Genomic DNA, 27,295 nt, shown 5'->3' with positions numbered 1-27,295 from the left:
ATGCATACTGCTGGCCTATGATGAGCCCAGACAGGCAAGGAAGCTTTACTTCACACAGGAGAAAACTACCTTATATCCTACAACACCTTCAAAAAAAAGCTCCCTGCAACTGCCCAATATTCCAGCTTCTAGATTACTATCCAGCAGGAAGGGATTAGAAAGCACTGAAATCTCCCTTACCTGCTGGTCCGAATGAGCGATGACAAGGTTGTTGGTATTGGGTGCAATGGCCATAGCAGTCACTGGGAAATTGTAAGCAGGCACCGTGCAGTGAAGCTGGGAACGAATAACAGACACAAGGGGCAACTCTAAGTGACGCTTTTCCTCAGCAAAGATTGAATGGTCTAGGTCAGGGGTTTAAATAGTGCTCCTCATAATTTAAAAGGGTTCTAGGGAAGTTCCATAAATTTCAGGCATTTCCCCAACCAATGAACTTTCATTTCTTTTTTTTTTTTTTTTGAGATGGAGTTTCGCTCTTGTCACCCAGGCTGGAGTGCAGTGGCGTGATAATCAGCTCACTGCAACCTCCGCCTCCCGGGTTCAAGTGATTCTCCTGCCTCAGCCTCCCAAGTAGCTGGGATTACAGGTGCCTACCACCACACCCGGCTAATTTTTTGTATTTTCTTTTTTTTTTGTTTTTTGAGATGGAGTTTCACTCTTTCTCCCAGGCTGGAGTGCAATGGCATGATCCTGGCTCACTGCAACCTCCACCTTCCGGTTTCAAGTGATTCTCCTGCCTCAGCCTCCCGAGTAGCTGGGATTACAGGCACCCGCCACCATGCCCAGCTAATTTTTGTATTTTTAGTAGAGACGAGGTTTCACCATGTTGGCCAGGCTGGTCTCAAACTCCTGACCTCATGATCCACCCACCTCGGCCTCCCAAAGTGCCGGGATTACAGGCGTTAAGCCACTGCACCAGTCCTCATTTTCTTAAAAAAATGCCTATTGGTTGGCCGGGCGCAGTGGCTCATGCCTATAATCCCAGCACTTTGGGAGGCCAAGGCAGGCGGATCACGAGGTCAGGAGTTCGAGACCAGCCTGGCCAACATGGTGAAACCCCATCTCTACCAAAAATAAAAAAAATTAGCTGGGCGTGGTGGCGTGCGCCTGTAATCCCAGCTACTCAGGAGACTGAGGCAGGGGAATCACTTGAACCTAGGAGGTGGAGGTTGCAGTGAGCAGAGACTGCGCCACCACACTCCAGCCTGGGCAACATGCAAGACTACGTCTCAAAAAAAAAAAAAAAAAAAAGGCCTACTGGCTGGGCGCAGTAGCTCACACCTGTAACTACAGCACTTCGGAAGGGCCAGGGCGGGAGGAACACTTGAGTCCAGGAGTTCAAGACCAGCCTGGGCAACATAGCAAGACCTCATCTCTACGGGAAAAAAAAAAAAGATTAGCTAGGTGTGGTGGGACTCGCCTGTAGTCCCAGCTACTCAGGACGCTGAGGTGGAAGGATCGCTTGAGCCGAGATGTCAAGGCTGCAGTGAGATGTGACTGCGCCACTGCACTCAATCTGGGTGACAGAGTGAAACCGTGTCTCAAAAAAATAAAAAGCATATTTAACCGCTTACAAAACTAACAGCATTTGTGGAGAACTGAGAGTAAAGCCTTTCCATCTGAGTAAATCCATCTGTACAAACTGCTTATAAATGTGTCATTGAATAGGGAGTCTACAGCTCTACACCAGGTTTAAAATAAATAAATGCCTAGGCATGGAGTTTTATGTACAATTGCAAAGCATGTGCACGCTACACACAAACACTCTTTAAATGCCAGGCAAGGCTCAAAGACAAGTGCTCAGTACATGCTCCTACCATAATGCAACAAAGCTTACACTATGCAGTTAACAGGTAAACCCATTAAGTGTTGAAGTTTGATGTTATTCTATACACTTTTAATGCTTATTGCAAGTTTTGGGTAGTTTGAATCTAATTCTTATAATGAAGATGAGGACTTGTAAGGGATCACTAATGACTCAATTTATGACTGACAGCATCATTACTGATTAGTGAAAAATGTTTTCCCAGTATTCCTTTTTTGAAGTTTTGATTATGTTTACCTTGAGATTACAAGGCAAGCCATGAAAGGAACTCTTATTATCTGCAACTATTTGTCTGTGTATATCAGAATTTTCCTCCCAAAAATACAGAAAGAACCTGGATGTGTTTACATCACCCACGGATCATTAATTTCAAATTTCCAGGTATGAATGGGTTTCACTGTTTCCATTAGCTGCTTTTAATGTTACACAGTATAGCTTCTGGGTTCCATAAAAATAAAACAGGATTCCAAACCTGGAAAAATTATTAGTTAAAAAGAAAAAAGTCTGGCCAGGCGCGGTGGCTCATGCCTGTAATCCTAGCACTTTGGGAGGCTGAGGTGGGCGGATTGCCTGAGCTCAGGAGTTCAAGATCAGCCTGAGCGACATGGTGAAACCCCGTCTCTATTAAAATACAAAAATTAGCCGGGTGTGGCAGCACACGCCTGTAATCCCAGCTACTCAGGAGGCTGAGACAGGAGAATCATTTGAACCCGGGAGGCTGAGGTTGCAGTGAGCCGACATCGCGCTACCGCACTCTAGCCTGGGTGACAGAGTGAAACTTTGTCTCAAAAAAAAAAAAAAAAAAAGAAAAAAAAGAAAAAAGTCTAATAAATTTCCAGGTCATGCCAATCTGCCTTGAATCTTTTAACTGCAGGGTGAACTGGCTCCTGTACAATGATTCAAACTGCTGCCATGAAACCCTATGCTCACCTTTAGCTGTTTTACATCGTAGACATGGACTCCAGCACTGGTACCTGATGCAGCTAGCCAATGCCCATCTGGACTGACTGCCAAAAGACACATGGCCTCCACTGTTCCTGTGAGGACAAAACAGTTACATCTCTGAATTCACACAGTGTCCACAGCCAGCCCTGCCCTAGAGATGATGGCAAAAGCCAAGGAGACCCTCAGAGTTTTAAATCACTACCAGGATAATTTGCTGATCACTGTGCAAATTACTTCTAGATGTTAATGTTTCTACTTTTTTCATCTACTTATTTAAGCCATCCCGCCTGTAAAGAAGGTCCAGAAAGATAAAACAGAAGTTATTACTTCCTCAGGCCTAAGACACTGCTTACTATAGGAATAGAGAATGACGGCAGCATCTGCCACTAAAATATATACTTTAATTGTTTCAAACTCCTTTCCTACCAAATGGTTTTTTTTTCTGTTTTCTTTTTTTTTGTTCTTTGTTTTTTTTTTTTTGAGATGGAGTCTAGCTCTGTCACTCTGGCTGGAGTGCAGTGGCGGATCCGCTCACTCCAACCTCCAGCTCCCAAATTCAAGTGATTCACCTGCCTCAGACTCCTGACTAGCTGGGATTACAGGCACCCATCACCATGCCTGGCTAATTTTTGTATTTTTAGTAGAGACGGGGTTTCACCATGTTGGCTGGGCTGGTCTTGAACTCCTGACCTCAGATGATCCGCCCACCTTGGCTTCCCAAAGTGCTGGGATTACAGGCGTGAGCCACCGCGCCTGGCCTCTTTCTTTTTTCTTTTTTTAGACGGAGTCTCACTCTGTTGTCGGGCTGGAGTGCAGTGATGCAATCGCTCGGCTCACTGCAACGTCTGCCTCTCGGGTTCAAGCCATTCTCCTGCCTCAGCCTCCCAAGTAGCTGGGACTACAGGCGTGCACCACCACACCCAGCTAATTTTTGTATATTTAGTAGAGATGGGGTTTCACCATGTTGGCCAGCATGATCTTGATCTCTTGACCTTATGATCTGCCCACCTCGGCCTCCCAAAGTGCTGGGATTACAGGCATGAGCCACTGTGCCTGGCCCCCAAATTTTTTTTAAACCAAAATTATGGACAGGCCAGGCGTCGTAGCTCACACCTGTAATGCCAGCACTTTGGGAGGCAGAGGTAGGTGGATCACCTGAGGTCAGGAGTTCAAGACCAGCCTGACCAAGACGGTGAAACCCCATCTCTACTAACAGTACAAAAAAAAATAGCTGGGTGTGGTTGTGGGTGCCTGTAATCCCAGCTACTCGGGAGGCTGAGGCAGGAGAATCACTTGAACCTGGGAGGCAAAGGTTGCAGTGAGCCGAGATGGCACCAACGCACTCCAGCCTGGGCGACAAGAAACTCTGTCTTTTGAAATTCTGTCTCAAAAATAAATAAATTAATAATAACAAAAAAAGTTACAGACAAACAGCAAGTTCAATAGACTTGAAGCATATCTTTAATTTATTGGGTGTCTGCTGTATATTTAGCACTAAGGGAGGATGGGCACGTCTGAGCCATCTTTGTCATCTAGAGACTTTAAACCAATCTGGCAACACGACAACTAGTGTGGGATAAAAATTGGACAGTGATGCTCTATGCCAAAATGCGTGCTGCATGTAACGCCCCCAAACGATAACATGGCTTTATAACAAGCATAACCCAGCTGCCAAAGGATGGGTGGGGATGAGGAAAAAAGGATGGGGAACACTGCAAGCTAAGTGACGAGGACTAGAATATGCAGGTTTGAGAGCTGTGAAGAAACCAGCTTGACTACAAGGGGAAGTGAGATGAGGGAAGTGGAAAAAATAAAGTCATATACATAATGCAGAGCCGAATCTCAAGGAGTGCTAGATATAAGATAAATAGCCTAAGTTTTGTAATAAAAACATATATAGATAATAAAGAGTTTGATTTATCTGACCCCTAACTTGTGGGTTTCTTCTCCTGTAGCCTTCTGGATCAGCTTATGAACAGTGAGAGTTGAAGATAAAAGAGGTGACTTTCACTAGGCATGGTGACTCACACCTGTAATCCTAGCACTTTGGGAGGCCGAGACAGGAGGATTGCTTGAGCCCAGGAGTTCAAGACCAGGATGGGCAACATGGTGAAACCCTGTTTCTACAAAAATACAAAACTTAGCTGGGTGTGGTGGTATGCTCCTGTGTACTTGGGAGGCTGAGGTGGAAGGATTATCTGAGCCTGGGAAGGGTGAGGCTGCAGTGAGCCATGATCGCACCACTGCACTCCAGCCCCGGCAACAGAGTGAGGCCATCTCAAAAAAAAAAAAAAAAAAAAAAAAGAGTTGACTTTCTAGGCTGATGGGAGTGTAAATGACAGTGAAGCAGCAGTTAAAATCCAGGACAAGGGAGAGGGGAAAGGCCCATAGGAAGTATCCATACAACTACCAGCTTAATTAATCTGGAAACTGAGTCTAAGTCCCTTAACAGTTAGCCATAGCTGGCTACATAGCCACACTCGTTCATTAATACTCACATTCTCAAGGAAAACAGAAAAATTCTCAGGAATATTATATGAACACAGGTAATTAAACTGTATGTATAAGAATACTTTTGGGCCAGGCACAGTGGCTCATGCCTATAATCTCAGCTGGGAGGGCAAGATGGGAGGATCACTTGACCCCAGGAGTTCAAGACCAACTTTGTCAACATAATGAGACCCCGTCTCTACAAAAAAAATGAAAAAATTAGCTGGGCATAGTGGTGGGCGTCTGTAGTCCCAGCTACTCAGGGTGCTGAGATGGGAAGATAACTTGAGCCCAAGAGGTCGAGGTGGCAGCGATCTACGATTGTACCTTTTAATAAACAAACAACCAAAAAAGGCAACATGCCCACAAAATACTTATATACAAATACATATTAGAAAATACGAAAATATTAATGGTAGCTATTTCTGGGTATCAGGATTGCAAATGACTTTAACTTTCTTCTTGTTCTGCTAACAAACTAAGGATGATGAAACTTCTCTGGCCCCAAATAAGGAATCAAAAACCCAGTGAGAAAGGAGTAGGTGTGAAGAACATTGCAGATCTCATCGAGAGTCTTCATCTGCCAGCTATCTCCTCCTACTTGAAACTGCAAACATGTGAGTGAGTGTATCTGCAGGGTAGGAGGAACATGAGGGAACCCCCGACATGGAGGCTTAAAAGCAAAAAAGTTACATCTTAGACACGACAAGTCTCCCCATGGCCAGTTACCAGATTCCCACCTGACTGAGGCTGGAAAGCATGCAGGTGCTTGAAGCTTCCTCCTGACAGCTGAACAATATGCAGAGCTCCTTGATTTGATGCTACAAAGAGCTTTGTTGAATCTTCAGAAAACAAAATCTGAAGGGCAGAGCGAAGGAATGCTGGCATTTTGGAAACCTTTGGGTGAACCAATAATAAAAGCCAGTGAGAGAAGGGAGACCTACAGCCCATCAGAAACAATCACAGCTAGGCTTAAGGTACATTAATGCTTCCTGTCTCTAAGTAAGCCAACTGACTCGGCACAGAACACCGGTTTCTCTCCAGTAACCTATACATCCCCCTTTCATCTCTTTAGTAAATATTCACTTCTCTATCAAGGAAATAACTAAGTCACACATGAAACCACTAAACAGAAAAGCTTTAATTTTACTGCCTGTAGGGCATTACCGTATCCCTCTAAGAACATACCACAAAATTTCAAAATGGAAATAAAGGCTGGGTGTGGGCCGGGCGCAGTGTCTCACGCCTGTAATCCCAGCACTTTGGGAGGCTGAGCGGGTGGGATCACCTGAGGTCAGGAGTTCAGGACAGCCTGGCCAACGTGGTGAAACCCCATCTCTACTAAAAATAGAAAAATTAGCCAGGCCTGGTGGTGGGCACCTGTAATCCCAGCTACTCGCGAGGCCGAGGCAGGAGAATGGCTTGAACCCGAGAGGCAGACATTGCGGTGAGCTGAGGTGGTGCCATTGCACTCCAGCCGGGGTGACAAGAGCGAAACTCGGTTAAAAAAAAAAAGGCTGGGCGCGGTGGCTCACGCCTGTAATGCCAGCACCCAGCACTTTGGGAGGCTGAGGTGGGTGAAATCACTTGAGGTCAGGAGTTCAGGACCAGCATGGCAATGGGTAGTGAAACTCCATCTCTACTAAAAATACAAAAATCAGCCAGGCGTGGTGGTGGGCGCTTGTAATCCCAGCTACTCAGGGGACTGAAGCACAGGAACCGCTTGAACCCAAGAGGCGGAGGTTGCAGTGGGCCAAGACTGTGCCATTGCACTACAGCCTGGGTGACAAGAGCAAAACTCCGTCTCAAAAAAAAAAAAAAAAAAAGAAATAAAACACTGTTTCGTAACAGCCCTCTCCAAATCTCCAAATAGTTTTTAACTGAGCAAGGATTCACATCCAGTTGATTTCCACTTCCACACAAAAATGACATATTTAGGAAGTTTCCTCTTATGTGACCAGACATTGGGCTATCACTTACCCTTTTGAGGCTTATGTTGTCATGTTCATAATTCAGCCGATAGAGAAAAAACCGAGAAACTGTAGAATAGGCTATCCAACTTCCACATGGGGAGATACAGCTACAGATAATGTTCTCAGGACCCTGGCAATATCAGGAATCAAAATGAATGTGCAATTAAACTTCACATAACAAGGTGCACTGGGACATGACACCTCAAGCTCTTGCCACTCTGGACATATCCACAGATATCTACACATAATCTGGATCCTCGTGTGGTCTGCATTAATATGATTATTTCAGAGGCAGAGCACCTAAAAGGCATGGCTTTGATTTCCAAATCCAAGAATGGAGGTCTATTCTTATTTTGGCCCTTTGAATACTTCATAGATAGCCTCATACTAGACCCCAACTTCAGAAACCTGAGCAGGGAGGCATTTACTGAAGAAAAGCTCGGGAGGATAGGTGCTTTGAAGTACTTATTTTCTGTTTTGTCTACGACGTTCTGCTTTAAAGACTTCTAAGAAATAGCAAATAAAAAACATTTGAAGGCCAGATACAGTGGGTCATGCCTGTAATCCCAGCACTTTGGGAGGCTGAGGTGGAGGACTGCTTGAGCCCAGGAGTTCAAGACCTGTCTGGACAACATGGTGAAACCCTGACTCTACAAAAAATTAGCTGGGCATGGTGGTGCACACCTGTAGTCCCAGCTACCTGGGAGGATGAAGTGGGAGGATCACCTGAGCCTGGGAGGTTGAGGCTGCAGTGAGCCATGATCATGCCACTGCTCTCCAGCCTGGATAACACAATGAGACCTTGCCTCAAAAGAGTAAGCAAACAAACAAAAAACCAACCAACTAACCAAACAAAAAAGAATCTGGAGAATAAAGAAAAGTTGAATGTAACATTTATGTAGTTTTTAAAAACTCACAAAACAAAATGATTTTTTTTTCACTGTATACCCTTTTGTACTATTTGTTTTTAAAAATATGCACATGGCTGGGCGCGGTGGCTCACACCTGTAATCCCAGCACTTTGGGAGGCCAAGGCGGGCGGATCACCTGAGGTCGGGAGTTCAAGACCAGCCTGGCCAACCCCATCTCTACTAAAAATACAAAAAATTAGCCGGGCGTGGTGGCGCATGCCTGTAATCCCAGCTACTCAGGGGGCTAAAGCAGGAGAATCGCTTGAACCCAGGAGGCGGAGGTTTCAGTGAGCCGAGGTGGTGCCATTGCACTCCAGCCTGGGCAACAAGAGTGAAACTCCGTCTCAAAAATAAATAAATAAATAAATAAATAAATAAATAAAAGCACATTTTTTCACAATAATATCAAAAGAAGAGAAACCTATTTCCTGTATACATCCATCTAATAAATCCTCAACGTCCTACTTATAATCACAGGAAACCCAGTCCTGGTGACACAGTCCTTCATTCAAACAGTTTTAGAATTTATACAATTTATGATGCAAACTAAGTAACCTCAAAATTCAGAATGGGAAAAACGTTCTAGAATTCAGAGCCTAAACAAACTTCCTTACCTTTGTCTTTAGGTGCAGTAAATGATCTGCATTTTTAGAGAGTGGAAGAGTATCCCCATTCTTGCCTGAAACAAGAAACTTCCCTGAGATTTTTCTTATGAAAGAAAGAGTATTTGTACATTTTTTCTTCTAAAAAGTCATTCCTTGGAAGAATGGAATCTCTATCAGTGGGAAATCAGAAAAATGCAAGCTCACTAAGTAAGCTCACAATTTTTGAGGGGTACATGAAGAGGAAAGCAGTGAGTACTTCCTTTGCTTCTATCCTCTGATACACCACTAATTCCCTGAAGCTCTAGTCCATAGCCAGGCACGCAGGTGGAGTTTGTATGGCCTCAATTTTAATCCACTGCAAACGAGAGGACTCAAACATTTCCTTAATAAGTCAAAAAGGCCACTAGGCTGTCACTCCAAGATCCATGTGATCTTCTTTTTCATACAGGATTATCATTACCCATCATTAAATCTTGTTGTTTTTCAACAGCCTGTTTTCACCTCTTAAAGTTAAGCTAGCGCAAACTACGATTCTTCAACCCTCACCTTGACTACACCCTGCAGTGCACCACCTAGAGCCATGAACTTTTAAGAGATGATCCAATATCCTGCTAAAGATTCTAATACTCTAAACAGCTTATTTGCTTTATCTAATGGGTGAGAAAACCATTAGTCAAAATAGACACAAAAGTCTACTTCAGTTTTTCTATAAGCAGAATTCCAACCGCAATTCTGATTTCTGGCTTCTCTCTCCAGTTTTCTTATTTAAAAAAACGTGCTCCCATCTTACCTGTTGCAACTGTGGATCCCAGTCGCCAGAGTTCTAAGTGATGAGCAAACTGGAAGAGGAGAAGCTGCCTCTTTTTAGAACAGGAAATGAGACATCGCTATATCCAAGAATCAAGAAGTTAAAAAATAAGTCAGGGTCATCTACTGCCTCAGTACCAGATACAGTAGCACCACCTTAGCACATTTTTTACTGCTGAAATCCATTTCCTTGATAAATATTTCCTAAGTACTCCCATATGCCAGGCACTGCCCTGGGATCTATGAACACAATGATGAATTAAAACATAGCTACTGCTCTCAAGACGCTTCTAAAGGGGTGACACAGAATTAAATCAGCAATTAGACTTCAGTGTGCCAAGAATTTTAACACGGCTAAACACAGTATGTACTGAAAAATAAGGAGAGAGGACATCTAACCTAGCTGTGTGGTGGTAAATACAGAAGCCCAGATGAGGTTCACTGGGAAAGACCAGTCAGGCGAAGGAGGCAGGGCAGAACGTTCTGAGGAGGGCAATGGCATGTGACATAGCTCAAAGGTAAGAGTATTTGAGGAAACAAAAAGACCTTGAGAATGGCTAGCCTGGGTGGGGGTGCTACAAGCATGAGAGGTGCAAAAAGAAGCTGAAGGGCCAGGCCTGGATGGAGACAGGTTCTATAAGACACACTAAGGAAACTGTCTTTATGCTGAAGCCAACAGGGATAACCAGAGGCTTTGAAGCATGGAGTGATGAACAAAGTTGCTTTAAAACAGATCAATGGGCCTGGAGCGGTGGCTGATGCCTGTAATCCCAGCACTCGAGAGGCTGAGGTGCGAGGACTGCTTGAGACCAGGAGTTTGAGACTGGCCTGGGCAAGATAGTGAGATCTTGTCTCTATTAAAAAAAATTAAAAATAAAAAAATTAGCCGAGGCCGGGCACAGTGGCTCATGCCTGTAATCCCAGCACTTTGGGAGGCCAAGGCGGGTGGATCACCTGAGGTCAGGAGTTCAAGACCAGCCTGGCCAACATGGTGAAACCCTGTCTCTACTAAAAATACAAAAAAAATTACCTGGGCGTGGTGGCAGGTGCCTGTAATCCCAGCTACTAGGGAGGCTGAGGCAGGAGAATCGCTTGAACCCAGGAGACTGAGGTTGCAGTGAGCCGAGATCGCACCACTACACTCCAGCCTTAGCAACAAGAGCAAAGCTCTGTCTCAAAAAAAAAAAAAAAAAAAAAAAAAAAAGAAAAACAGAAATTAGCTGAGCGTGGTGGCACATGTCTGTGGCTCCAGCGACTCGGGAGGCTGAGGTGGGAGGACTGCTTGAGCTCAGGAAGCAGAGGTTACAGTGAGCCAAGATCACCAAGATCACACCACTGCAATCCAGCCTGGGTGACGGAGCAAGACCTTGTCTCAAAAAAACAAAAACAAATAAAATAAAATAAAATAAGATCAATGAAGAACAGGCTAGAATGACACAAATGGAAATAAAAGGACATGATTAAGAAGCTACTGTAAAGGAATCCAGATGAGAAAAGACACTGATCCAAACTAGGATGATGCCAGCGTAGACAAAGAGAAATGAATGACTCGATTCAAGAAATTATGAGGACTATGTTCAACCTCATCAAACCATATGCATTAAATATGTATGATTTTTAATATATCAAATATGCCTCAATAGAGCTGTTGATCTATCTAGCTATCTATCTATTTATCTATCTACATCTATAACATATGTATAAAGATACTAATGAGTAGACTCAATGAGGTTTACTGCTTGAATGAATGGGGCAGCAGGTGTGGGGAGCAAGTTTTCTAGCTTGGGAAGATGGTACCATTTACCTAGAACACTGGAAGCCTGGGTTTTCCTGCTCCCACCCAGAATAGAGCCTACCCTGAAAGACTAACAAAATTCCCATAACCCACAACTGTTTGGAAAAGGGAAAAATTTCCCCAGAAACTGAACTAGGTGTGCTGCTGCATATCTCCTACCCCCATAAATGTCTTTGCAGTGGCTTGCCTCAAAAACAGAAGGAATGAAGAAGGTAGCTACAGAAAGTCCTACAATATCTCCATGTCCCAGATGGTTAAAAAAAAAAAGCGGGGGGGGCTGGGCACAGTGGCTCACGCCTGTAAACCCAGCACTTTGGGAGGCCGAGGCGGGCATATCACGAAGTCAGGAGATCAAGACCATCCTGGCTAACAAAGTGAAACCCCATCTCTACTAAAAATACAAAAAATTAGCCGGGCGTGGTGGTGGGCACCTGTAGTCCCAGCTACTCGGAAGGCTGAGGCAGGAGAATGGCGTGAACCTGGGAGGCGGAGCTTGCAGTGAGCTGAGATGGAGCCACTGCACTCCAGCCTGGGCGACACAGTGAGACTCAGTCTCAAAAAAGAAAAGAAAAGAAAAGAAAAGGACCACAAGGCTGAGCGTGGTGGCTCACACTTGTAATCCCAGCACTTTGGGAGGCTGAGGTGGGGAGATCACCTGAGGTTGGGAGTTCCAAGACCAGCCTGACCAACATGGAGAAACCCAGTCTCTACTAAAGATACAAAATTAGCCGAGCATGGTGGCACATGCCTGTAATCTCAGCTACTTGGGAGGCCGAGGCAGGAGAATTGCTTGAACCCGGGAGGTGGAGGTTGTAGTGAGCCAAGATCGCGCCATTGCACTCCAGCCTGGGCAACAAGAGCAAACTCTGTCTCAAAAAAAAAAAAAAAAAGTCCTACAAATTTGCCGAGCGTGAGCTGTGTTCAGAGCTTGTGGGAGAGGGGGACACAGGGATGGGGAGATGAGGGGTTAGCAGGGGCCTGGAATGGACACTTACGTGGGGAAAGGTGATTTTTCGGAGAGCGGCATCGTAATTCTTTACCTCCACCTTCTCCATGAGAGGACGAATGACTAAGTGGGTGTCAGTGCCTGGGAAAGCAGGAGAGAAGGTGTACAGAATTAGAAGTCGTCCTGCACGAGAACAGCCAGAACTGGGCAGGGTAAAGCAGCAGCCTCGCCAGGAGGGGAACCCACCTCCAGATATCAGCGCTGTTGGGCTGTGGGCCACAGTGCGCACGTCATGAGTGTGATGCTGGAATGGTTTTGTCCGCACCCACTGCTTCTCGTTGCTGTTAGATGTCACAGGGACCAGCTGAAAATGGAAGACTGTTCCCTCGGCTGTGCCCACCACGAAACTGTCTTCTTGCTGAGGAATTAAATCATGAGGGAGGTACACGTAAGCAAAACAAGGTCTGGTTGGAAAAATATTTCGAGGCTTTCTGTCTCGGCAGCTTAGGGGTAAACCTATGCCCAGAATCAGTAGGAAAGTTACAAGGGTCTTTTCCTTCCAGAAGCTAAGGATTCCATCAGAGGAGCAAGCTCAGACACTGGTAACAATGCGCCCCCTATTGACAAAATTAACGTCTACAGTAGGAACAATACAGCAACGCTTCATATACCCAACATAGATCTCCTTAGAATAGCATTGAGAGAGATAAAATACCTAGGACCTAATTGAGAAATTTAAATCCTTCAAAAGAACATAAGAGAAAACCTAACAAAGAAATCCATACCATGTTATTTAATATGAATATTTAACATGATCAAGCTATTATCACTAAAGAAACGTATTAAACCAATAAAAATACTGATAATCCTTTATTTGGAACTAGAACAGGTGTTTCTTAATGTTGATTTCATTAAAAATATCCAAGCAACATCAGCCAGGTGTGGTGGCTCACTCCTATAATCCCAGCACTTTGGGAAGCTGAGCTGGGTGGATCACTTGAGGCCAGGAGTTTGAGACCAGCTTGGCCAACATGGTGAACCCCGTCGCTACTAAAAATACAAACATTAGCTGGGCATGGTGGTGCATGCCTGTAATCCCAACTATTTGGACGGCTGAGGCACGAGAATCACTTGAACCTGGGAGGCAGAGGTTGCAGTATGCCAAGATCGCACCACTGCACTCCAGCCTGGGCAACACAGTGAGACTCTGGCTTAAAAAAAGAAAAAAAAAATGCAAGAAACACCAATAAAAAAGAGTTTCTTAAATAAACAAGGTGGGCAGAGCAGCACAAACCTGTAGTCCCAGCTACTCAGGAGACTGGGTAGGAGGATCACTTGAGCCCAGAAGTTGGAGACCAGTCTGCACAACATAGTGAGACCTCATCTTTATTTTTTAGTTTTTATTTTTTGAGACGGAGTCTCGCTCTGTCACCCAGGCTGGAGTGCAGTGGCATGATCTCAGCTCACTGCAACCTCTGCCTTCCCAGGTTCAAGAGATTCTCCCACCTCAGCCTCCCAAGTAGCTGGGATTACAGGCACACACCACCACACCCGGCTAATTTTTGTTTTTGTTTTTTTTTTTTTTGAGACAGAGTTTCACTCTTGTCACCCAGGCTGGAGTGCAATGGCGCGATCTCAGCTCACCACAACCCCTGCCTCCTTGGTTCAAGCCATTCTCCTGCCTCAGCCTCCTGAGTAGCTGGGATTACAGGCGTGCGCCACTATGCCTGATTAATTTTTGTATTATTAGTAGAGACAGGGTTTCACCATGTTGTCCAGGCTGGTCTCAAACTCCTGACCTCAGGTGATCCACCCTCCTCGGCCTCTCAAAGTGCTGGGATTACAGGTGTGAGTCACCGCACCCAGGCTTGTATTTATTTTTCAGTAGAGACAGAGTTTTACCATGTTTGCCAGGCTGGTCTCAAACTCCTGACCTCAGGTGATCCGCCCGCCTCAGCCTCCCAAAGTCTCATCTTTAAAAAGAATGAAAGAAATAAACAAGAAAAAACAAAACAAAACAAAAAAACACAACTCACAACACAAACAAAAAACCCAAACAAGAGTAGTAACGTGGCTGGACGTGATGGCTCACATCTGTAATCCCGCACTTTGGAAGGCAGGAGAATCACTTCAGCCCAGGAATTTGAGACCAACCTGGGCAACATAGTGAGATTGCATCTCTACAAAAAATGTTAAAAACTTAGCCTGGTGGTGCATGCCTGTAGTCCCAGCCACTTGGGAGGCTAAGGTAGGAGGACTGCTCGAGCCTGGGAGGCAGAGGCTGCAGTGAGCCAGGATTACACCACTGCACTCCACCTGAGTGACAGAGCAAGACCCTGTCTCACAAAAAAAAAAAAAAAAAAAAAAGTAATAAAGATACACATCCAAAAAAACTGAAGGCAGGAACTCAAACAGCTATACTAATACAGATTGAAGATTCCTAATCCAGGGCCGGGCGTGGTGGCTCAGGCCTGTAATCACAGCACCTTGGGAGGCTGAGGCGGGCGGATCACCTGAGGTCAGGGGTTAGAGACCAGCCTGGCCAACATGATAAAACCCCATCTCTATTAAAAATACAAAAATTAGGCTGGGTGCAGTGGCTCACATCTGTAATTCCAGCACTTTGGGAGGCCGAGGCGGGCGGATCACTTGAGGTCAGGGGTTAGAGACCAGCTTGGCCAACATAATGAAATCCCGTCTCTATTAAAAACACAAAAATTAGGCTGGGCACGGTGGCTCACGCCTGTAACTCCAGCACTTTGGGAGGCCGAGGCGGGCAGATCACAAGGTCAGGAGATCAAGACCAACCTGGCTAACATGGTGAAAACCCATCTCTACTGAAAAAAAAAAATACAAAAATTTAGCCGGGTGTGGTGGCAGGCGCCTGTAGTCCCAGCTACTTGGGAGGCTGAGGCAGGAGAATGGCGTGAACCAGGGAGGCGGAGCTTGCAGTAAGCGGAGATCACGCCACTGCACTCCAGCCTGGGCGACAGAGCGAGACTCCGTCTCCAAAAAAAAAAAAACACAAAAAAACAAAAATTAGACAGGCGTGGTGGCATGAGCCTGTAGTCCCAGCTAAAAAAAAAAAAAAAAAAAAAAGGTTTCCTAATCCAAAATCTGAAACTTTTTGAGTGCTAACAAGACACCACAAGTAGAAAACTTCACATCTGACCTCATCTGCTGGATCAGTCAAAACTGTGTTTCATGCACGAAATGAATAAAATATTGTACAAAATTACCGTCAGGCTATGTGTATCAGGGACATATGAAACATAAATGAATTTCCTGTATAGGGTGGGGTCCCATCCCCAAGATATCTCATTATGTATATGCAAATATTCCAAAATCCAAAAAAAATCCAAAATCTGAAACACTTCTGGTTCCAAGCAGAACCAGATCAGAGACACTCAACCTGTACTTGTACCTCAATGTTCAGAGCAGCATTATTATTTTTTGTTTGTTTGTTTGGAGACAGAGTCTTGCTCTGTCGCCCAGGCTGGAGTGCAGTGGGGCAATCTCAGATCACTGCAACCTCCGCCTCCCTGGTTCAAGCAATTCTCCTGCCTCAGCCTCCCGAGTAGCTGGGACTACAGGCGCACACTGCCATGCCCAGCTAATTTTTTTGTATTTTAGTAGGGACAGTTTCACCATGTTGCCCAGGCTGGTCTGGAACTCCTGAGCTCAGCCAATCCACCTGCCTCGGCCTCCCAAAGTGGTAGGTTTACAGGCGTGAGTCACCACACCTGGCCTATTATTATTATTATCATTATTATTATTATTACTATTTTGAGCTGGAGTTGCACTCTGTTGACCAGGCTGGAGTGCAATGGCACGATCTCAGCTCACTGCAACCTCTGTCTCCCAGGTTCAAGCAATTCTCCTGCCTCAGCCTCCCAAGTAGCTGGGATTACAGGCACGCAGCACCACGCCAGCTAATTTTTGTATTTTTAGTAGAGACAGGGTTTCATCATACTGGCCAGGCTGGTCTCGAACTCCTGACCTCAACTGATCCACCCGCCTTGGTCTCCCAAAGTGCTGGGATTACAGGCGTGAGCACCTGGCCTAGAGCAGTATTATTTACAACAGCCAAAAGATGGAAACAACCCAAACGTCCAGTAATAGATGAATGGATAAACAAAACACACACACAAATATTATACAGTCTTAGTAAGGAATGAAATACTGATAATGCTACAAGATGGATGAACCTTGAGAACAACATGCTAAGTAAAATAAGCCAGATACAAAATAACAAATGTTATAAGCAAATTCATAGGAACAGAAAGTAGAATAGAGGTGACCAGAGGCTGAGAGAAGGGAGGAATGAGGAGGTAGTGTTTAATGAGTACAGGTTTCTGTTTGTGGTGATGAAAAAATTCTGAAAATGGATAGTGGTGATAGCTGTACAACAACGTGAATGAACTTTATTCCACTGAAATGTACACTTTTAAAATAGTTTAAAAGTAAATAATGTGGGGAGAATTACAAAAGTAATGGTAAAAAGACTGAAGTTTGGTTTTTTTGTTTTTTTTTTTTTTGAGACAGAGTCTCTGTTGCCCAGGCTGGAGCGCAACGGCACAATCTCGGCTCACTGCAACCTCTGCCTCCCGGGTTGAACTGCTTGAAATATTTTACCGGTTCCCTCATTAAGGAATTACAGAAAATCTAACTTATTTCCATTTCATACTTGTATGAATCATGATTATAACTTTTTTTCTGCCTAATCATCATTTAGTAATCTTTTTCACAGATAAGGAAACCAGAGCTCCAAAGGGTTTAAAGGCATGACAAACACGGCCATCTGCCCCCAAAGCCTGTGCTCTGGGAACACCACACTTGCAGGGTCTTGACTCTTGCAGGGTCATGACTGTGTAGCAGAAAGGAAAGCATTTTCTAAGGAGAGCACATAAGGTGGCCCCGAGGAGCCTCTCCCTCATCTGTAAAGACACTACTTGAAAACCATTAACCTAAGACAAAAGTGGACATACCCAGCAGCTTAGGAACTCAAACACTCCCCCACCTCCAACTACACAGTTTACTTAATTTACAAAAAAAAAAAAAAAAAAGAAAAAGAAAAAGAAAAAGAAAAAGCCAGGGGCGGTGGCTCATGCCTGTATTTTCAGCACTTTGGGAGGCCGAGGCGGGTGGATCACCTGAGGTCAGGAGTTCAAAACCAGCCATGGTAAAACCCAGTCTCTACTAAAATTACAAAAATTAGCCTGGCGTGGTGGCATGCACCTGTAATCCCAGCTACTTGGGAGGCTGAGCCAGGAGAATCGCTTGAACGCAGGAAAGAGAGGTTGTAGTGAGCCGAGATTGCACCACTGCACCCCAGCCTGGGAGACAGAGTGAGAGACTGTCTCAAAAAAATTTTTTAAAAAGGGTAGTTTTCTCAAAGTCCCATCCAGAGAGAGATTTGGAAGGCAAGGACTTCTCCTTTACTCTGTATTCTTTCTCTTAAGTGAAATCATTATTAATATTATTATTATTATTGTTATTTGAGATGGAGTCCCACTTTTGTTGCCCAGGCTGGAGGGCAATGGCATGACTTGGCTCACTGCAACCTCCAACTCCCAGGTTCAAGTGATTCTCCTGCCTGTCTCCCAAGTAGATGGGATTATAGGCGCCCACCACCACGCCCAGCTAATTTTTGCATTTTTAGTAGAGACAGGGTTTCACCATGTTGACCAGGCTGGTCTTGAACTCCTAACCTCAGGTGATCCACCTGCCTTGGCCTCCCAAAGTGCTGGGACTACAGGCATGAGTCACCACGCCCGGCCAATAATTAACTCTTAAGCATAATAATTACAACTGCTGTGGATTAAAACTCTATTTTTAAAGGGGAATTTATCCCACTCATTTCAACTTATACCACTATTATTACTTACATGTGACATCTATGATTTTCAGGGCCTTAACATACATCAAACTGTTCTAAAAAAACCCGTGATATGGAATAGGAACACTACACTAGAATATGGATGTTGGCACGTGGGATAGCACATCATTCTCAAACTAAGCAGATAAAGAATAAAGGAGCTGGTCAACAAATAAAGTCACTTTCCATGTCTCACTGCTAAAATACTCAAAGGTTTCTGAATGAGAATTCATGTTACCATTCTTCTACAATATTTATGTCATAGAAAATAAAAGGCTGGGTGTGGTGGCTCACACCTGTAATCTCAGCACTTTGGGAGGCTGAGGCAGGCAGATCACTTGAGGTCAGGAGTCAGACCACCCTGGCCATCATGGTGAAAGCCTAAACATATAAAAATTAGCTGGGCATGGTGGCGGGCACCTGTAATCTCACCTACTCCGGAGGCTGAGGCAGGAGAAATTGTTTGAACCCTGGAGGCAGAGGTTGCAGTGAGCCGAGATTGTGCCACTGCACTCCAGCCTGGGTGACAGAGCTAGACTCCGTCTCAAAAAAAGAAAAAAAAAAAAAAAAAAGAAAGAAAATAGGCCAGGCACAGTGGCTCACACCTGTAATCCCAGCACTTTGGGAGGTCGAGGTGGGTGGATCACCTGAGGTAAGGAGTTCGAGACTAGCCTGGCCAACATGGTGAAACCCCATCTCTACTAAAAATATAAAAATTAGCTGGGTGTGGTGACAGGGGCCTGTAATCCAAGCTACTGGGGAGGCTGAGGCAGAAGAATCGCTTGAACCTGGGAGGCAGAGGTTGCAATGAGCCTAGACCGCGCCATTGCACTCCAGCCTGGGCGACAAGAGTGAAACTCCGTCTCAAAAAAAGGAAAAAAAGAACTACTACCAAATAAGACATTTTGGCCAGGTGCTGTGGTTCCTGCCTATAATCCCAGCACTTTGGGAGGCTGAGATGGGAGGATTCCCCAGCCCAAGAATTTAAGACCACCTTGGGCAACATAGGGAGACCCCATCTCTATTTTTTTTAATTAAATTAAAAATAAATACATAAACACAAAGGTATAAATATAGCACTTCTCAAGATTCTTCTAGGCTGCTGCACCCTATCTACAATCAGACAAGATGAACTGGAAGTGAGCAGTGTCTAAAGAAAATCTCCCTGCTAACTAATCTCTTGGAGTATCCTGTATTCTCTAACCAACTGTTAGGTACTATGGAAACAATGTGGGTTTTCAGATGCATTTTCCTAAACTCATCTTCCTCCAGTACAACATCAGGATGAGGAACCAGTGTTCGTGGCACGTCACTAAGGCTGCTTTCTCTACTCACCCCCCAGGGTGTACATCAACCACTCTAAACAGGGACTGTACTCACGTCAGCTACAGCAATGGACTGCACATCAGCATTAGCGATGAGATGGCTCTTCACAAGCGTCCCAGTGGCTGAGTCCCAGAACTGCACCTTCCCAGCAGAGTCCACACTTATGACAGTGCCATCGGACAAGAAGGCGACACCCCACACGATGCACTTCCGCTTAGACGCGCCCATATACTGCCTGTCCACAATCATCTTATGAACAGCGCTGCCTGAAAAATCAGAAAAGCACACCTTCAAATGGTACTTATCTCTCTGTCTTCAAAATCTGCCTGCGGCCAAAGTGGAAGGACTGCTTGAGCCCTGGAGTTTGAGGCCAGCCTAGGCAACAAAGTGAGACCTCATCTCTACGAAACAACATAACAAACCCGCCTGCAGTAAGCATGATACGGTAGGTGAGCTGACTGAACAGTCAGCCTATAAATGGTAGTTCTGGTGAACCTGATCTCGGAACTCCAAAATGGTTACCTGAAGAGAAGGGGTGTTGGGAGAGCCTAACAGGAATGGGATAGAAGGTGCAACGGAGGGAGGAAGGGAGGGAAGAGAATGAGAACAGAAACGCCTTTGGGGGGGGTGAAATGGAAAGAGACATTTGGGACATTCACTTAAAGCTGGTCAGCTGCACACACACATTACACTCTGCTCTTTTCCAAAATCCCACAGGAAAGGGAGAGACCAGTGACAAAATGTGGGGAACTGGAAAGCAGACAAGTAGTGGCAACTGACTTAGCAGAGCCCTGAAACTAAGTTCCAGGTCAGCAGACAGGAAAGCCAAGAAGCCACCTGATTTATACTATGGAATCCTTGGACTCAGGAGTTGGGGACCCCAGATATTCTAGAAAAGGAGTAAGTAGGGCTTCAAAGAGGAATCCGTTAACAGCTGGTAGACCCCTCAGATAGCCATGCCCTGACTAAGTAGGTGGGAAGCTCCCAAAATGCACGTCAGCAGAATACTGGAGGCGCTGTCTGAGGAGGGCTATCAGGCAGAGCAGTATATGAAAACCAGGATTAAGTGAACATTTCTCACTGAATGTTGAGAACACCATTCTTTTTTTTCCCCCTTAGAATGCTGATAGCCAGGCCAATACCCACCAGGCAGGAGAATGAAAAACCATTTCTGAGGAACATAACTGGCACAAAAGAAAAGATCTGAAGATTCTGGCTTCAGGGCTACCCCAAATAAGCAGTCCAGCCAGATCATTCTTCAGTGAAACCCAAGCTCAGTAAGCCACATGATGCAGTGATGAGATGATCACCAGACATGAGGAAAGCCTTTAACGTGAAAGGCAGAGGCCAAACGGACTAACAGAAACAAATAAATGAATAACAGGGAAGAAACAGGCAGAGTGAAAAACACTGGACAATTATTAATAGCCTTAGAAAGAGAAGAGTTTCTGTATAATGAAACAAAAAGAGAATGCTGTAAAAAAGAAGATTCACGAAACAAAAAAAGAACTCTGGAAATGTCAAAAATGAAAAACTCAATAGAGGATTCAAAGATAAAAAAGACAAACTCTCCCAGAAAGCATAGTAAAAAGACAAAGAAATGAAAAATAAGAGTAAAAGAATTTCCCCCCAGAACTGAAGGATGTGGGTATTGGATTAAAAGAAACTACCAGGTGTCCAGAACAATTAATTGATCCACACACCAAGAAACCTAATTATTACATTTCATAACAGTAAGGATAAAACATCCTAAAAGCTCCTGGGGGAAAAAAAATAAAACAGGTCTTATACAAAGGGATAACTCTCAGAATGGCAGCTTACTTGCTAATAATACGAGGAGCTGGAAGACAGCGGAGCCAGGGCTTCAGAATTCTAAGGGAAAAGAATTTCCAACCTAGAATTCTTTCTCATGCACTCTTACTCAGGATCCACCAAAGGGTAAACCAAGAAAGTGAGTAACACAGAAATAGGAGATCCTATCCGATAGAGAAGCAAAGGAGATCCCGAGAACAATGGAAAAATCAATCAGAGTTCCAGATCTCACAGTTGTGCAGCAGGCCCAGAGTGGCTAAGCCAGATGGGAGTGGGTCAGAAGGCACCGGGAGAGACTTATTCATAAAGATGAAAGTGGAGAAAGAAAATCAGATGGACTTGAACCTAATTTATGCAACTGGAAGAATGTGGGAATGTATGAGTAAGACAGAGAGACAGAGAAACTATTAAACAGTAAGTATACAGGAAAAGAAAGGAAATTTACTATGTGAGTAGTATATACATAGTCATAATAATGAAAACATCAACTACTAATCTGAACAAAGTTATAATATAACCATGCTGGTAGGATCAGGAGAAAGTTTGGATGCCTGTGGCAGGCGGTAGAAAAAGAGGGGCGAGTCGTAGAAGTCAGTAAAAAATGGTCTAAAGCTGAAAAATCAAAATGTAGCATAAAAAGCATGCTAGGTTCTGCAGTGATAGATACCAAACGAATCAGCTAAGGGTCACAAGTGGTTGCCTCGAGGAGAGTGAGAGATATAGAAGGACTCCCTCTTTTTTGTAATAAGCTTAAGGGATTTTTTTTTTTTTTTTTTTTTTGAGACGGAGTTTCACTCTTGTTGTCAGGCTGGAGTGCAATGGGGCGATTCTCCTGCCTCAGCCTCCTGAGTTGATGGGAATACAGGCATGTGCCACCACCCTGGCTAATTATGTATTTTTAGTAGATACAGGGTTTCTCCATGTTGGTCAGGCTGGTCTTGAACTCCCGACCTCAGGTGATCCACCCACCTTGGCCTTCCAAAGTGCTGGGATTACAGGCATGAGCCACCAGCACCAAGCCAACCTGTTTTATCTCTGCATCTCAGATGGAAGTACAGACATGTCCACCTAACAAGTTGAGATCAACCTTATCAATGAAGGAGTCTATGAAGCCAATTTTCCAGGCCAAAAACAGAAAATATCATGGTTTTCTGCTTCTCTGATCTCATGTTTCACCAATTATGCTACAAAAATCTTATGTTCCTCAATGACAGAAGCCCATTTTTACCAAGGACTGGGATCTATAAATAGGTAATTCGACTGTTTATAGTACACGAATGTACTAGTTCAGAGTATTTTACTGTGAATTCTTATTATGATGAATGAAAAATACTGTATCTTACTGAAGGTCCAAGATTCCCCTAAAAGCAGTGGTAGTAATCCAAGAAAGGAGTACAATTCATCGTGGACATCTCAGAAGATTAATGACATGTCAGGCCACAAAGGTCATGAAACCATGACAAAGGCTCAAGCTTTTGAAAACCCAGAAATGTGAATCTGACAAACAAAACCCACACCCCAAATGAACTGAGAAAAACAATCACCTGATTTGACATCAAACACACTAATGTAGTCTATGGAACCAGCTGCAATGTGGGTACCAGAGGGATGCCAGCTGAGACTCAGGATGCGACCTTGGGAGTTGTACAACAAAAAAACAAAGTGACATACACATAAATATACAAAGAGTAACTGAGCTCTCTTCCCACAACTATCTCTAGAGTGTTCTACAATCTTAGCTCTCTCATCTATAGTACTCCTTGAAGCACCAATTTATTTATTTATTTTTATTTTTATTTATTTTTTTTGAGACGGAGTCTCCTCTGTAGCCCAGGCTGGAGTGCAGTAGTGCGATCTCGGCTCACTGCAACCTCCGCCTCCCAGGTTCAAGTGATTCTCCTGCCTCAGCCTCCCTAGTAGCTGAGATTACAGGCACCTGCCACCATGTCTGGCTAATTTTTGTATTTTTAGTGGAGATGGGGTTTCACCATGTTGGCCATGCTGGTTTCGAACTCCTGACCTCAAGTGATCCACCCGCCTTGGCCTCCCAAAGTGCTGGGATTACAGGTGTAAGCCATTGTGCCCAGCTGAGACACCTATTTTCTGTTTCATACTTGACAAAATGTATGAGATTTTTAAAAAGTATTGTATTACCTTTGTAATTGAAAAAGAACACCCAGGCCGGGCGCGGTTGCTCATGTCTGTAATCCCAGTGCTTCAGGAGGCCGAGGTGGGTGGATCACGAGGTCAGGAGTTCAAGACCAGCCTGGCCAACATGGTGAAACCCCGTCTCTACTAAAAACACAAAAACTAGCCGGGCGTGGTGGCACGCACCTGTAGTCCCATACTAGGGAGGCTGAGGCAGGAGAATTGCTTGAACCCAGGAGGCAGAGGTTACATTGAGCCAAGATCACGCCACAGCACTCCAGCCTGGGCGACAAAGCAAGACTCCATCTCAGGGAGGAAAAAAAAAAAAAAGAGCACCCAAGGTATATTAAAAACGAAGCAAGAATCGGATTAGCAGAGGATAAGTATTACTAATGGACACAGAGGACGGTTGCTATTCTAGAAGGTGAGTCACCAAACTGTGGCCCACAGGCCAAATCAGGCCCACTGCTTGTTTTTGTAAATAAAGTTTTTACCAGAACACAGCCTGCCCATTAGTTTCAGTATCATCTATGGCTGCTTTTGCACTACACTGATAGAGTTGGCAGACAATGTAGGTTTGGCAAAGCCTAAAATGTTTACTATCTGGTCCTTTACGGAAACAGTCTGCCAACCCCTGTTCTAAAGGGTCAATGCCAATTCAGCCCTGGTGGAGCCCAAGGATGGGCAATTGTTTATAAACTCCCTCATTCAACTTGAATGCACCGGAAGGATTAAGAACCACAGTTCTTTGGCCAGGACAAGTGGCTCAGGCCTGTAATCCCAGCACTTGAGGCCAAGGCGGGTGGATCACTTGAGTGAGACCAAGAGTTCGAGACCAGCCTGGTCAACATGGTGAAATCCTGTCTCTACTAAAAATACGAAAATTAGCAGGGCATGATGGCACATGCCTGGAATCCCAGTCACTTGGGAGGCTGAGGCACCAGAATCACTTGAAGCCGGGAGGCGGAGATTACAGTGAGCCGAGATCATGCCACTGCCACTGCCAGCATGGGTGAGAGAGTGACACTCTGCCTCCAGAAAAAAAAAAAAAAGAAAAAAAAGAACCACAGTTCCTAATGACAAAATTGTAGTTCATGACTTCATGTACGCTTGTTAAAACATCACAAAAGTAAGTGATAACTAACAAATTGACTTCCACAGAAACACTAGCTTTCCAATTTTGGATTTCTGGTTTTCTATATTATTACTTGACCAAGCAGTCACAACTATGCTATACAACGGGTAAAGCCTGGGCTGGGGATGGCTTCTAGCACATACCCTCCCTGTACCCAGTAGAGATAAAATATTACCTGGATTCATGGGAAAATATCCCATCCCCAGTGGCATAGAAACTTAATTTCTTGTTAAGGCTATTTACCGCCCCACGAAAAATGACGCTTACTTTTCTGCCGATCAAAATTTCTTTCAAACTGGATTTTGTCCGGGGTAATTTGAAATAGTTTCACAGATCCATCTTCACAGCCAACCTATTTGAGAAAGAGGTAGTAAACAGAAAAGATCAACAGTAAACATTTTATAGGACTAAACACACACACACACACACTCTATTCTCTCTTCCTCCTTAAAGCTATCAGTTGCCCTGAAAAAGAAAAATCATTTGTGAGAGAAAGAAAGTACTAGTTATCAAGAAACTAATAGTGTATTCTCAGTAGCCTTTATATCCTAGACGGAAAACAGACTGATATTAAGAGTTCTAATTAGTGGCCCCATTCCTGCATATGACATGGATTAGAAGTAGGATTTCATAGAATACTTCTGCTAGAAACCCTTGGCCTAAATAAAAGACCTACTAACATGATAACATAAATGGAAACACCTTAAGATATTGTGCAAATTAGTGCAGATCAAAAATAATCAGACTCATCACAGAGAATTAAAGATCTGGAAGCACTCATTCTAATAGTAATTATGGGAAGGGTCTCAGTGTGTGGTCATATTTTTGAGAAACACTGTGCTGAAACACAGGTGCACAGGTTAACTTGCTGAAGGGACTCTCAGAACTCTTCATGTACCGATGTGCATTGTGAATTTACAGCAGGATTAAATATGCTGTACTTCTGAAATGAAATTTACCATAAAACACAAAACAAACCAAAACAAAAAAACCTCTACATCTCCAAATTCCACAGAACACAGTTTGGGAAATGTTGAAATGATGTAATCCTCTCATTTCATAAATGAATCAACAAGGTCCAGACTAGCAGCAAAAAGAATGCTGGGGATTTTTAAAATCTTCAGTATCAATTCCAATCTTGTAGTTGGGGTTGCCACATGCCATAATACATCGTTACTCTCCTATGAGCACAGGGAAGAAAGTTTGAGCAGGCACAAGATAAATTTTGGTTTGAATTACCAACTGTTGCTTACTAACCAAAAGTTGAGAGCCACTGGGGCTGGCAGCCATGCTCCAAATAGGTCCTCCAAAGGCATCCATAGCATACTTGATGTTTAACGCCTGTAAGTCATACTCCATAATCTCACCATTGAGCCCAGCACTAAAGAGTCGTTGTCCTTCTGCCCAGCACAGAGCTTCTGTAGCCCGAGACTCATGACCTGGGAAAAACTGCAGAAACACCATAACTTCTCAACATTACCACAAATTCATCAGGTACCGGTATTGAGTGGTCACAGGCAACATGGTAAAAACAACTTCCCCATAAATAACTAGTGTGGGGTTTTGTGCTATCAGATCATGCCTAATGACATTTTCATTTTTTCAGCTCAAATTCTAATTACTTTTATGCAGTTAAATTTGTTTGTTTTACTAGGACTGGTTCGGCAAAACATTTTCAGCAGAAAAGGTTTGAACTGCACTCCAGCCTGGACGACAGAGCGAGACATTGTCTCTACAAAAAATATAAAAAGTAGCCGGATGTGGTGGCACATACTTATAGTCCCAGCTACTACGGAGGCTGACGGGGGAGGATTGTTTTTGAGCCTGGGAGGCGGAAACTGCAGTGAGCCTTGGCCTCCCAAAGTCCTGGGATTATAGGCATGAGCCACTGCACCCAACCCAAAAGTGTTCATATCTATCAAGGCATTTTATTCTTAGATCTGCTTGACAAAAAAGGAACTAAGTAGGTATAATTTTTCCTATTTCGACTTGAAAAGGCCAAGATATACATGGGTTAAGTGGGTTGCCAAAAGTGCCAAAGTCAATTGCATGAGGCGAATGAAGGTCTCCTCTCCTTACTCCTAGCTCATATGCTCATATTCTTTCACTTTTTTGTTTTTTGGAGACGGAGTTTCGCTATTATTGACCAGGCTGCAGTGCAATGGCGCGATCTCAGCTCACTGCAACCTCCGACTCCCGGGTTCAAGTGATTCTCCTGCCTTAGCATCCTGAGTAGCTGGGATTACAGGCATATGCTACCACGTCCCACTATTTTTTTTTTTTTATTTTTCGTAGAGACGGGGTTTCTCCATGTTGGTCAGGCTGGTCTCGAATTCCCGACCTCAGGTGATCTGCCCACCTCAGCCTCCCAAAGTGCTGGGATTACAGCCATGAGTGTGCCACCGTATCAGGCCCACTTTTATTTATTTATTTTTGAGACAGGGTCTCATTTTGTCACCCAGACTGCAGTGCAGTGGCACGATTTCGGCTCAGTGTAGTCTCAACCTCCTGAGCTCAAGCGATCCTTCCGCCTCAACCCTCCAAGTAGCTGGAACTATGGGCATACAACACCACACCTATCTAATTTATTTATTTATTTTTTTACGGATGGGGTCTCACTATGTTGCCCAGGGTAGTCTTACACTCCTGGGCTCAAGTGATCCACCTGCCTTGGCTTCCCAAAGTGCTGGGGTTACAGG

The 27,295-nt window shown here is 44.3% G+C and overlaps 1 protein-coding gene across 4 annotated transcripts in view; it reads right to left on the bottom strand.

Annotated features, from left to right (window-relative positions):
* Window positions 1-27,295, bottom strand: part of UTP4 (UTP4 small subunit processome component) — a 48,448-nt gene that overhangs the window by 18,308 nt on the left and 2,845 nt on the right. For all 4 annotated transcript variants that reach the window (XM_063717072.1, XM_009250832.4, XM_063717071.1 and 1 more), the window contains 12 exon segments: window positions 25,854-26,045; window positions 24,864-24,948; window positions 22,858-22,947; window positions 19,556-19,767; window positions 12,544-12,715; window positions 12,347-12,438; window positions 9,540-9,636; window positions 8,759-8,823; window positions 7,241-7,363; window positions 6,001-6,157; window positions 2,756-2,862; window positions 181-276 (listed from right to left, as the gene is read on the bottom strand). In XM_063717072.1, coding sequence (XP_063573142.1) covers window positions 181-276; window positions 2,756-2,862; window positions 6,001-6,157; window positions 7,241-7,363; window positions 8,759-8,823; window positions 9,540-9,636; window positions 12,347-12,438; window positions 12,544-12,715; window positions 19,556-19,767; window positions 22,858-22,947; window positions 24,864-24,948; window positions 25,854-26,045 — 1,488 coding nt within the window.

Source organism: Pongo abelii, chromosome 18 (genome assembly GCF_028885655.2).
Source record: "Pongo abelii isolate AG06213 chromosome 18, NHGRI_mPonAbe1-v2.0_pri, whole genome shotgun sequence".
Taxonomy (NCBI): Eukaryota; Metazoa; Chordata; class Mammalia; order Primates; family Hominidae; genus Pongo; species Pongo abelii.
The sequence above is the reverse complement of the archived record's forward strand: the minus strand, read 5'-3'. Positions and strand labels throughout refer to the sequence as shown.